Consider the following 14466-nt stretch of genomic DNA (forward strand, 5'->3'; position numbering starts at 1 on the left):
ATATATATATATATATATATATATATATATACAAATATATATATATATATATATATATATATATACAAATATATATATATATATATATATATATATATATATACAAATATATATATATATATATATATATATATATATATATATATATATACAAATATATATATACAAATATATATATATATATATATATATATATATATATATATATATCATCATCATCATTGTTTAACATCCGCTTTCCATGCTGGCATGGGTTGGATAGTTTGATGAGTACTGGTGAGCCAGAGACTGCACCAGGCTCAATCTGATCTGGCAAGGTTTCTACAGCTGGATGGCCTTCCAATGCCACTTCATATAGACAGGGAGGGGAGAATTCAGAGACAGGAGATAGACAGAGAGTAATTGAGGTAAGATGCAGATAGAATGTAAGAAAGACAGACAGAAAGAAGAGACATGAGGCATTCAGGGAGGAAGTGAGGTAAGATACAGATAGAAAGTAAGAGAGACAGACAGAATGAAGAGACTGATGTGTAAATAGTCATAAATGTATGACGATTATTATAAAAGGCCCTATTCAAAGGGTTACAGTTTTCCATTGTGATATAACCATGTCCATTGCAAATAACTCTTATGACAAGACTATATGTTCTGGATACAGAATAAAAACCACAAAAAAGAGTCCTAAGACAAGCAGATTCATTGAACAATCACATGTAAGAACACCTGCAGTGAGCGTACAGTCAAAATTCTAATAACACCAAAGACATTAGATGTCTTTATATCCACATGGTTTTATTATCTTATACAGATATTATTTAACTTCTTCAATTTTTATTACCTGTTTTCTTTTGGTTGGTACAAGTTAAAACAAGTCTATTCAACATCCAAAATTCTAGTTTAAATTTTTTTGATTTGGCTTCAACTTTGCCTTTTTCTCATTCAACTAATCACTGCCTATGTCACTATCAATAATAATAATTGCTTCTAATTTAGGCACAAGGCCAGTAATTCCACGAGGAGAGGCTTAGTTGATTACATTGATTTTGGTACTAGTGATTAGGAAAGAGATCAGTGCTCATGACCAACAAGTCAAGACTTCTAAGACTGGAGGGGGAGCAAGAGGGAGGAAAGTATCCTTAAACCAGAAACCTAACTTATATGCTTACAAAAGAATAGCATGAACTCCAGTAAAGGTACCCAAGAGCTAGATACTGGTGTTCAACTGAGCAATGAAATAACTCTGTCACGTAGGTCACAGTAGGGTTTGAACTTGAGACAAAGAATTGGAATACTGCAGAGAATTTTGTCCAATGCTCTAATGCTACATACAGTCAATTCAATACCTAAACCTGGAGGAACTTCTTTATTAGCTGATGTAATTGCATAGAGTTTTCTCTTCCAGTTTGTGACTTGTGCTTTTCTTGGCAAACACAGGATTACAAGAACACCATTGTGAAACCACAGACTTTTGACCAGACTACTCAAAGAGATCAACATAGTTGGTAGCAGTAAATCATTTCTCTTTTCCTTTTCCTTCACCCTCCACTACCTATCATAACCACGAAAATAATTTTGCGTAAAGAACAAGATTCAATATCTTCTTCCTTCATAAACAATAAAGGTGGACCTTGACCCAACAACGATACTACCTATCACTCCCTGTTAACACACAAACACTGTGTCCCATTTCCAAGAATTGCAACCCGATTATCAACTATTGGTCTTCTGCCTTCACTTTCAGCTAGAAAATAGCCATAAACAGAGTGTGTGTGCGTGCGTGCATGAACATATGTTTGTTTTTGTATGTCATCACCATACTGATGCCATTTGACAGTAGTTGTAACACTTATGTCCACCATAAACAGTATACCCTGCAGCTCAGCTATTCAACATGTGTAGGTCAGTGAAACAAAGTATGTTTCTTGAAAAAAAAAACAGGTTATAATCAGCACCAGAAGGTCTCATTGAACTCATCATCATCATGGCAAATATATATACACACTCTCAAACTAATACAAGATTAAGCTCGAAGTATATATAAATATTTAATGTATGTACATGTGTGTGTGTGTGTGTGTGTGTGTGTGTGTGTGTGTGTGTGTATACATAAACATGCACACACACACACACATATATATATATATACAGAGTTCATTGATAGCCATGAAGGTGGTATACCCTCCAATTCTCATACATACCAAGAAGAATGACAAAAAAACTCTGTAAGTGATGTGAACAGCCCAAGAATTATGCAGGGGAATGTGCAGGTACATTATAGGAATATTTGTACATTATAAGTAAACGTATAAGGCGTAGGAGTGGCTGAGTGGTAAGTAGCTTGCTTACCAACCACATAGTCCCGGGTTCAGTCCCACTGCGTGGCATCTTGGGCAAGTGTCTTCTACTATAGCCTCGGGCCGACCAAAGCCTTGTGAGTGGATTTGGTAGACGGAAACTGAAAGAAGCCTGTCGTATATGTGTATATATATATATGTATGTGTGTATGTGTTTGTATGTCTGTGTTTGTCCCCCCAACATCGCTTGACAACCGATGCTGGTGTGTTTATGTCCCCGTCACTTAGCGGTTCGGCAAAAGAGACCGATAGAATAAGTACTAGGCTTCCAAAGAATAAGTCCTGAGGTCGATTTGCTCGACTAAAGGCGGTGCTCCAGCATGGCCACAGTCAAAAGACTGAAACAAGTAAAAGAGTAAAAGAGTATACTTTAGGTTAATTTGTACCAATATATGCACGTTACATGACATTTATATATACTTAACAAAAGGGAACAAGAAAGTCTGGAGGAAATAGGAAATAGCCTGGATAAGTAGAAAAGGAAATCTCAGGAATTCAGTGCTGTGTAATCAGTTCAAAGATCTAAGAGGCAAGAAATGCTGTAAGAAAGAGATAGTTAAAGACACAGGTGTCAGCTGGTAAAGAATTTTGGTAAAAGAGACTAATCCTACTAGTGACACATTCATTTACGGTTGAGAGTAGCTTGGAAAATGCTCTTTCAAAGTTAAATGATGAAATATGCAAATGAAGCATTACTGTTGCCTTCTTGACAAGGAAGTTTAGGGTAGAAAGGATTAGGTGTAACCACTAGTGTAGGGCTTGGATGGAATAGACATATATGGGTCATGAAAGACAAGACAAATATGTGTGTGTGTGTACTTTCTACTATAGGTACAAGGCTTGGAATTTGGGGGAGGGGGAGTCAATTACATTGACCCCAAAAGGGGCTGACCTCAGCAGAATTCTTTTATTTCTTTTGCTTTTTACCCTTTCGAGGTCAATAAATGAATAATAATAATCCTTTCTACTATAAGCACAAGGGCTGAAATTTGGGGGAAGGGATTAAATCGATTACATCAACCCCAGTGCATAACTGGTACTTGTTTAATCAACCCTGAAAGGATGAAAGGCAAAGTCAACCTCAGCAGAATTTGAACTCAGAACGTAGCGCTAGACAAAATACCACTAAGCATTTCACCTGGCATGCTAATGATTCTGCCAGCTTGCCACCTTGATAATAATAATAATAATAATAATAATAATAATAATAATAATAATAATAATAATAATAATAATAATAATAATAATAACAATAACAATTATAATAATAATAAATGGGTGTAAATTGTAGAAATAGTTAACTTATACTTGAAGATGTAAAGAGCAGTCAAGTTCCATTAGCTAAAATGGTTCAAAAGCAGGGGAGAAAAATCAAAAAGGATGACTATTTGTTCTGAGATTAGGTGAAAAATGCTAGTATCCATGTCAAGAATAGCACTTCATATAGACAGGGAGGGGAGAATTCAAGAGTAGGTTATCAAAACATAGGTCAATTATGTATGCTTTGTTTAATAAAAAGGTATTTATTGGTTCCAAGACAATGCAAAGCATTATTAATGAAGTACATTATTTACACTGGACGGATATGTGTCCTCATTTTGTTTGTTGTTACCACAATGCTTCGGCTGATTTACACTCCAGCATTCATCAGGTGTCCTGGTAGAATTTTGAACCCAGGACACCTGATGAAGACTGGAGTGTAAATCAGCCGAAACATTGTGGTAACAACAAACAAGATGAGGACACATATCCGTCCAATGTAAATAATGTAAATAATGTACAGAATTCCTCATCTCTAAAATATAGAACAGTATTGTTAATAAAGGTTTAACAATGCTATAAAAGAACCAAGAATAGTTCTTACTATTGAAAAACAAAATGAAATATAAATAAAGCAATGAGGAACCTCAACTTCAATCCTCAGTCAGAGGGAGCAACTTAAGGGTTGAGAAACCTCTGAATGGCTCCTTCAGTTGCTGACAGAGCTTCTAAGGGATCACTGAAATATAAGGCATACATGATTTGCCCTCAAATCATACTTTGTCATCTTAAAAAGAAAGGACACATTGGACAAGTAATCCTATATATATATATATATATACCTGAATATATATATATGAAAGTGGGCTAGTCACAACTAGAATGTCTTGAATCAGAGCTAATCTGGAACTAAACAATATCTATGAAAATGGTAGGTCATAATTTTACAAGTAGATATCATAGGATTATTAGTACATAGATTGGTTTATAAACAGATAATTGAAATCCTTCATTGACTTACTTTTGCCTGATTTCCCAAGCAAACATCTGAGGGTTTTCATTTTTATATTGTCGCACCTTATTTACTACATCTGGCGTAGTTACCTTTGGCTTACTGCCACCAATTTGTCCAGGATTGATACTGCCTGTTTTACGATACCTACAAGAAAGAGAAGCACAAATACAAGTAGTTATTACAATAGTTAAAATAAACATTTGATATTTTTCCTCTAGGGAAATTTTTAAATTGTACTTGAAAAAACAAAAGTTTTTTACCAAAACAACCTGCATACAAGTTATTGATATTTTACTTTTGTAGTTGTCCACTGAATTTATCCATCTATTCTTTGATTTATACTGCTTCAATAGAGTTTATCAACACTGTGTTGTCATATATTATATTCATATTTGTTAAGAAACCTAAATTGACCCAATCACCGCATCATGTAAATACTCTTTACCACTCTTAGCTTCCCTAATATTTAAATTTTGTCCATTCAGTAACCTTACTTGCTATCAACAATCTCTCACTTGGTTTTAATACCATTACCTGACTCCTTTGGTACCATTATTAGAGACCATCCTGTTGCAAGCAGATCCCTGGTCCGAGGAGGATTTCCATCCTCCAGTAACAAACACCCTGAAAACAGTCATGGGTGCTGATATTCTGCCTTAAACTAAGCAAGGGTTCCCAACTTGAGATATCTGTACCCTCTGGGGGTGCAAGATGGCATTTCAGAGGGTGTGACAAAGAAAATAAAATCTGTATACGTTACTAAAATCACATTTCAGTATGAAATTATTAATGAACTCTTACAAGTAGCTTTATTCTGTTGAGCATACCAAGAAGTTTATTATCCTACATGCATGAATCAGGATTTAGTTCTCTTTTGTCAATCAAGACAATATCTAAGAATTGCCTGGATTCACAGACAGACCTGCAGACTGCAACCATCAAGAAAGTCTCATGTTTTGATGAAGTCATGAGTGAGAAGTAAAAACAAAGAAATCATTGAATTTTAGGTTCACAATTGTGATTGATTTCACCATTTTACAGCGACATTTATACATATCAAACAAAGACACTTCCCACTCTTCTTACAAACGAGCTTTACATTCAAGAATCTCATTTGCTACACACTTTGAGAATATCTACCTCCACGAAGCATGTCTGTAAAACACACGATTACAATTGTTTAAAAATGTACTCTTGAGATTTTGGCGATTCTTTAAGATCTGGTTATTCAGTCCAGTATAGCTGGTTGATCTCTACTAACATTTCAGTCATTTGAATCTTACTTTCATTTATTGTATCAACTTTACCACTTACACTTTGTCATTTATATTATATATTACTCATAAAATTCTTTTTTTGAGTATTATATACAACACTTCTTCCATAAGCCCATATCCAATTGAGATGACAAGCTCAAATATTCCCATACTAAATCCTCCAAATACAATATCAAACCTGCTTGATTCATCATCCTTCTCATTTTTCCCTCTTCATATCATAACAGCAAAATTTTTTTAATGTAATTGGAAGCTGGATGGTTAAGTTGTAAAGAATCTTTCTCTTAGTCATAAAATTCAGTGTTATTAGTAATTAGTGTTATATTGTCACATGTGAATATTAGAAAGAGAGGATTAGCTATAAACTTGTTTAATTATTCATACAAATCTTAGGAGTAGAAGAGTTAATGTCGAATGATTACTTTTAAAATTGTTAAAATAATATTTCACAAGATTGAAAAAAAAAAAGGAAAACTCTAAGTATACAATAGTAATATACTTCCTAATAATTTGTTTAAAAGTTTATTCATAATTAGTATCAGCAAAGAGAAAACAATGATATTTCATCCCTGAATCTGAATTGTCACTTCAAGAAAATATCTGTATAATGGTTGCAATATGCACAGACTATGTTTAATGTTGTCCAATGGTTGAACATAAAAAAACTGGTGTGCTTACAATGTTTGCTATTGTAGAATAATTAGTTATGGGACAGATGTATATTTGTTTTACACTTAAAGACAAACTTGAAATATAAGGTCTAGCTCTGTCCACTTTCCCCAGAAGATTAATTGTTTTTATCAAAGCAGAATGGAAGAGTTTAAGATAGTGGACAACTGATCATATAGTCATGAATATAAGTTGTACAACAGCATCAGCCAAATCACATAAATTAATTTGATTTAGTTTATCCAATATTTTAAACTTGACAACAGGTTCTACCAGCTACCTAATGACTGACTGGTAGAAGGGCAATCAGCTATAAAAACAATAGTTATAAAAATACAATGCTAACACAGAAAAACTGCATTTTTCAAGCTTGATCACACTGAGCAGCATTTTGGGCAAGTGTCTTCTACCATAGCCTAGGAGTAACGGAAGCTCTGTGAATGAAATTTGACAGAGAGAAACTATATGGAAGCTTGTTGAAAGGACTGTTGCTGTTCTAAGAAGATTGATTTAATCATTCACCACCTTCAACACCAACACCTGGCCATTGGATGGCCTTAACAGGGTCGATTTGGTGCAAGCATTTGGAACAGGTTTCCAGTTTGAGGATAATTTCCTCCCCAAAATTGATTGGAGGGCTTCACAGCATCAATGACTCTTCAAAAGAGTCACATATGCTACTTGCTCTCCTCTGACTAATAATTAAAAACAAATATGTCTCAGACACATTAAAAGATTGTGTCACAAAATGCAGCAACCTGAAGTTAGCAGAAATCAATCATTTAATTAACTCCCAAGTTTTGACTATGTCATTCCAGAGATTATGATTTGGAAAATAGTTGCTACATTTTAGAATATAATGCTTTATTTTAGGAATATTTAGTCTATTGCTATGCAAATGTGAGTTAAATCCGACTTTAGAGTGAATGTTCTTTGTAAGTCTCCATGCCGGTGTAGAGGTTAGCACAGAATAAATAGCAGTGAATGTTTCCAGACTTTTGCAAAGATAACAGTGCACTGGCAGTAATTTCCTAAATGCATTTTAACAAATACCATGTAATGGGATGGAGTGGGGAGGGATACACAACATATGATGGATGGTCTCACTAACAGAGAACAGCTGTGTATACACATGCATATGTGAAAAGTGTGAAAGTGCGTGTATGTGCATACACACACACACACATATACTGGACAGGTTGTCATAGTCTGAGTCAGCTCTTATTTGAAGTTACTACCATCTACCATCATGAAGTTACTTACCAATGAATCAAGGGACCACATTTTGCTTGTAAATTCTATTTGGGCATGGTTTTAAGGCTGCATGTCCTTCCAAACTCTAACCACTCCAATCTGACCACTGCCTCGGCCCAACATACATACTACATGGTGTGTGTATCCACCCACCAAGTCAACTAATTCATCAGTTTGATGCTTCACACACATTCTTCACTCCCAACTCAATAGAAATAGTTAGGCAGGTACCCCTAACTACCCTTTTAGGCTTGTCTTTTCACATTCCACACACAACTTAACTTAATGTCCCAAGTCCATCATATGATTTCCTCACAGCTGGAGCATCTCATACATCTCTCTCTCTCTCTCTCTCTCTCTCTATATATATATATATATATATATATATATATATATATATGTCAACATGGTGGTGGTTGTCTACTCTTTATGCAGAGTCTGACCACCTCCTGTACCTACACCTTAGAACCGTCATGGCATCTGATGTGGCTTTTTAAACCAGACAATGTTCTGAAAAGATACCCACATAGATTACATTTCCGTTTTGGACCACTAATAGCTACAGATAAGTTCTGATTTTGGTGGGTCTTAAAATGTCTTTTGAGGCCTCCGTTAGATATGCAAACCTTCTGGCAGACATTGCATTGAAATGTGTGCACAGACATATAGGCAGAACAGATGGTGAAGATTTGTTTTGCATGGGTTCAGAAATGAGATTTGAGCCCTGCAAAAGAAAGGCATGGTCTGTCACAAACTGTGCATACAAACATACACACACACATATCTATATATATATGTTGGAACCCAGTGCAGCTCTCCAGTATCAGTCAAGGATAGATAGGTACAAATACATAAATACAATATATGCCTCTACAGACAGACAGAGGGACGGACACACACACACACATGTGAAATGATGGTATTCATGCAGCATTTTGGTGCACACATTTTAGAGTTAAGTGTGTGTGTACGCAACACCTCTGAAAGATTACATCACAATTTTACAGAGTTTAACACTATCTGCCTCTTGTAAGTCCTGCCAGGCTTATCATTAAGATAACTAACAGGATCTATGTAGAAATAATGGAACTATGAAGGATTACCTTTCACAGAACATTCATAGCATCCTGGTTGATTAATTGCAGCATCTGTCATAAAACTCGCACAGACATGTTTAACATCAAACCAAAGATAAAAGAACACAAAACATGAGAAAAACAAGACTATTGTTTTTATATTTTGGCAGTGCATTCATGAACAGTATTTGTTTTGTATCTTAAAAATACATACACTAAGAACTATAATTATTGTTTAATGTTAAATATTCATTAAAGAGAAATATTATAATGCTAATTGGATCCTAGATAGTAAAGTTACTTTGGCTTTTAAAAATTTTAAAGATTTGAGAAGCTCATTCTAAAGAGATATACATAGGGATTTTTTCATAAGATTAGACTCTTTTTTTTTTTTTAATGCTATGTGTAAGTCAGTTTTAGAATAAATACACCACATTCTTGCATATTGTAAGAGATGGCTGAAAGGATTGGCAACAGGAAAGGCAATGAGCCATAAAGTACTGCCTCAGAAATCCTATCCACTGCAAGCCAGCATGGATAAGCAGATGCAAAATCATAATGACTGATTACAATGAGGATGATGATGATTGATGATGGTGGCAGTGGAGGACTCTATTTCTAAACCATTTCAATACTTAGATTCCTAGATGGTATGAAACAGTAGAAGTAGTCAGTCTGAAGAGAAGAATGCAACATGGCATGATCTGCAAACTCTACCCACATAAGAAACACTATCATCAAATATCATAATTGTGATTAGATATTAAATGTTAAAGAGATCTCTAGAGAAATTCCATTCCGAAAATTCACTTCAGTCCATCAGTGGAAATTATTATCATAGGTAGTGTTTCTGCATTTTCTACACACGTACAATTCAAATTTATTTCTCTAACCACATATTAATTATGGATATTTATTACTTAACTCTTTTGATTCTAACCCACCTGGAACTGCCCCTAATTCCATGATACAAAATTTCATGTCTTGAAGTGAATCAAAATGAAAACCTTCCATCAAAATATGTTAATTTATGTTCCAAAACCAGCTTCATAAAAATAGTTATTTTACTAAATTCTTTCTAATTTTCAAAATCAATTGAAACAGGGGCAGTGTATTTCAACAGAAATAGGACAAGGAGGTTAAGTAAGTTATTAAAACATTAAAAAGATATTCAGTAAATATAAATTCTAAACAAAAATTCTTGATTACCAGAGTTATCGGATGAGTTAGACATCTAAATGGTTCCTGTGAAATACTAACAGAGAAAGTTAAGCTATCAACACATATCTCATGAAACAAATTAGGGCGGTAACACCATCAATACAAATCCTGTAAAATACTAATAAAGTAAGTTAAACTGTTGATACACTTTCTTTGAAATACTAACCAGGTAAGTTAAACAATTAACATGGTTTCTGTGAAATACTAACAAAAACTTCATTGACTTCAAACAGGCCACATTGCTTTAAACTATATCATAAATAGGTTGTGTGGAATCACCTTCATGTCCTTGTGAAAAGTACTGAGAAACATCCTGGTATTATTCATTCAAGAACAAAAATGATTAGTCTGAAAGAAGTGACAAAGAGAGAGAGACCTAGGCTACCAAAGTTGGAGGTGCAGTTTATTTTCAAGGACCTACCAAGCAGAAGTAAAATCTTCCAATTCATGGAGACTACAAAAAGATCTTTCTCTAACTGCACTTTTTAACCCTCCTGCCTTTCTTCTTCTTTTTATATCAGGAGTAATATATATATCTATCTTTCTCTATTCCTCAGTCTGCCATAGCTAACCAGCTTTGCATGGATGCTTAATTCGACTGAATAAATAAACAGGGAAAATTAAATCCTCAATATACTTTATGTGAAATACTAACAGAAAAGTTAAACTAGTGACAGAAAATATTAAGAAATCGGCACAGTTCTTGTAAAATACAGAGACTATGAACTCATCAACTCAATTTCTGTAAAATATTAACAGAGAAGGTTACAATTTTACAAGTAGAAGACATTCCTTTTTGTCCAAGACATTCTTTGTTTGGTGTAAAAAGAGACTCAACCATGTAGATTTTGGCATGAACCCATAATGAAAGTTTGTTAAGCCCAAATACTTTCCAATTTCTTCTTTTGACTTAGGAACACTAATCCATTGAATCTTGTTTATTAAACTATGTGATGGTCTGGGACAATCCTTTAAAAAATTTCATTTCTTGGAAATCTATACAAGCTGCATGATTAATGCATTTATTTGTGTTAATCAATAAAGAGATTCCTTTCAATCTAGCAAGAACTGCATTTTCTTGGTTCTTCAACTTATTTTGAGTTGTTGCAAAAAATGAGTATGTAGCTTTGATGGATAGTTATGCTGTTAACTTCTTTCAATATAGATTCCATCTGCTGTCAGGAACTTGAGCGGTTATTTTTGGGACTCAACTAAAGACTATTGACCATTGCTTGCATTTGTTACTCTTTTACTTGTTTCAGTCATTTGACTGTGGCCATGCTGGAGCACCGCCTTTTAGTTGAGCAAATCGACCCCAGGACTTATTCTTTGTAAGCCTGGGACTTACTCGGTCTTTTTTGCTGAACCGCTAAGTTACGGGGATGTAAACACACCAGCATCAGTTGTCAAGCGATGTTGGGGAGAGGGGGGAACAAACACAGACACAAACATATATACATATATATATATATACAACAGGCTTCTTTCAGTTTCCGACTACCAAATCCACTCACAAGGCTTTGGTCGGCCCAAGGGTATAGTGGAAGACACTTGCCCAAGGTGCCATGCAATGGGACTGAACCCAGGACCATGTGGTTCATAAGCAAGCTACTTACCACACAGCCACTCCTACGCCTATAAAAAATAAGTGGTATCTCTCGCGAGACGGATTGTGCACATTCTATTAGCTTCTCCATCCAAACCAATCTAATGCTTTAAGTCAATTGAAGAAAAATGTACTTTACTCTTGCTACCTATCAATGAACATTGTTCCAAAATGGATCTGAGCAAGAAAAAGTTTGAACATTTAAATGTTTTTTGTACTTTGTTCCCACCCAGACAATTGGTTGTAATGCATTGTTGATAGCTTCATAAAGACATGGAATTATAATTCTAGTTACTTCCACACTGAAAAATTCATTATCATTCCTGCCTTTTTTTTTTTTTCTTTTTGGTGTCACATAAAAAGCACCTGTGCCACATAGAAAGCTTCCCTGCTGGTGCTACGTGAAAAACATGCATGCCAGTGCCACATAAAAAGCACACATTACACTCTGTGAAGTGGTTGGCATCCAGCCATAGAAACCATGCCAAAACAGACACTTGGAACCTGGGCAGCTCTCTGGCTGGTCAGCTCCTGTCAAACTGCCCAACCCATGCCAGTAATAAAATGATAGTGTTATTCTTATTAATGGTAAACACTCAAAAACATAGTAACATTAGAACCCTTTCAAAACGTTTGCACTGAAGCAGCTAGTTATGAGCTTTTAACCACAATACAGCTGAAGTACTGGGTAAGTTTCTATATTCAAAACCATGAAAAGCTTTTATAGTTAACTCTAGTTTTGATGATTAATAATAATTTGATAATTGTGTTAACAACAAAGCAGGAATGGTGGAGTGCAGTATGCTAGTATTGGAGTGCAGTATGCTAGTATTGGAGTGCAGTGTGCCAGTATTGGAGTGCAGTGCATGAGTATCCAACAGCAGTTGATTTGGTTGTTCATTCAAATTACAAATAATTTGATGCAAACTGTCATTTGTAACTTTCTCATCATTAAGTTGTTTTTGTAGGACACATACCTTTAATATTAAAGTTAAACACAGACCTATAGAATTTGCTGAAATGGTCCAATTTAAGACATTTCATCCAGTGTGAAGAACAGAAGCTAGAGGGAAGTGATGGCCAACAACTACTGCATCTTTTGACCAGCATTGGCTCAGTTACTTGTTGCTTTACACTTGGTGAATGTCCTTGCTAATAGGATGAAATACTTATATATAAGAACTTGGCTGTACAACAGATCCAAGAGCATATGCTTACATTGGTTGTACCAGTCAAACAAACACAACTAGATCTGAGCTAGTGGTTTGGAGCATATTCCTTAGACATCTGATAATCTTTACATTAGTCTGAGCAAGTTTAATAAAGTCCATCTTTGGTTTCAGAGGATTTATATAAAGAGCCCTGTGCAGTAAGCCTTAGCAGGGAATCATTAGCTGATTCTCAATGCTTTTGTTTTAGATTCAAACATTTAATCAGTCTGAGATAGGTCATCTTTTAAGTTTAAGCATTTATTTCAACTAAACAATTTTCAATTGTTGTAGAACATCCTTTGATGATAAGATTTATGTCACATAATGTAAGCAATTTTCACTTAACCAGTTCAGGCTTATTGCTTGTCATCCATAAACAGTTTTATGTTAAACTGAATTAGATATGCTTCTAATTCTTCAGCACCATTAAAATTTAAGTATTCATTAAAAATCCATCTTAAAATTTGTAAGCTGTAAATTCTCATTGACAATTGTAGTGCTAGAGATAATTACACAAGTCTACAACTGTAAATACAAGAGAAGAAGCAATCCATATTTCAAACAAATAAATCTGCTCAGACTTCTATTGCAAGTTCAATTCCAGTTAAAACAAATTTTATATTGGAAAGAATAGCAAAATACCAAAAATTTACTGTGGCCAAGACTTTCAGATGCTACTGCTTTACCAAAATAGTTTTTGTGTTCAGTAGAAAATTCCATGATTATATTTATCAGAAAAACCCATCATACTTCATATCACCAGTACCATTGGTTTCATCCCATAACAGTAAGGCTTGGAGATGTATATGCAACAGTATATACCACTAATCCACTTTATTCTATATTATCTGATCTAAAGCCTAACCTGCGAAGTTCCTGTGCCCCGACATTAACATAATAAAGGTAATGATAGTGCAACAAGCTGAACTGAAAAAGACTGTATTTACATGGTTCATTTATATATAGGCTGGCACTAGAAAATATATCGAGCCATAAAACTACAGCCAAAATCAATATGCAAAATGAAACTATATCCCCAAACTACTACCACCTGCATAATCAGTATTGGCACACACTTTGGTATGATATACATGGTATGGATGATGATTGATAGATAGAAGTAATGTCTACCACAACTGCCATCTATTACACTTACATATACACACTAACACTTTACATTGAAGAAACATACATACACTTTGAGTTTAATTCTAAAAAGAATTTATATATCTATATTCTTTTGTCATTCAATCGTTTTTTTGTTTTGTTTTTTTGTGCTGTTGCAATGATAAACTTTATTAAAATATACAAATAAATTCTAAATTTTTTCTGAATAATTTTTCTCAACTATGTCTCTTGGAGAGTACAGAAAAAGCATTATGATAACAGCTATCCATGTTCACTGCATTAGCCATTCCATCCCAAAGCTTCTTTCCTTAATTGTAATGCCTTCATCTCAATTTGATGGAGAAGGGCAGCAGTCTGGGAGCCAAGGACACCAGAAGAGTTTCAAGCATGATCCA

General features: G+C 34.6%; 1 protein-coding gene across 18 annotated transcripts in view; it reads right to left on the minus strand.

Moving 5' to 3' along the window:
- LOC106867580 (uncharacterized) overlaps positions 1-14466 on the minus strand; it is a 486010-nt gene that overhangs the window by 7447 nt on the left and 464097 nt on the right. For all 18 annotated transcript variants that reach the window (XM_089357550.1, XM_089357561.1, XM_089357553.1 and 15 more), the window contains one exon: positions 4636-4773. In XM_089357550.1, the coding sequence (XP_089213676.1) occupies positions 4636-4773 (138 nt within the window). The remainder of the gene's footprint in view (positions 1-4635; positions 4774-14466) is intronic.

The sequence above is a fragment of the Octopus bimaculoides genome, chromosome 9, assembly GCF_046866305.1.
Source record: "Octopus bimaculoides isolate indiv1 chromosome 9, ASM4686630v1, whole genome shotgun sequence".
In the NCBI taxonomy this organism is placed as follows: Eukaryota; Metazoa; Mollusca; class Cephalopoda; order Octopoda; family Octopodidae; genus Octopus; species Octopus bimaculoides.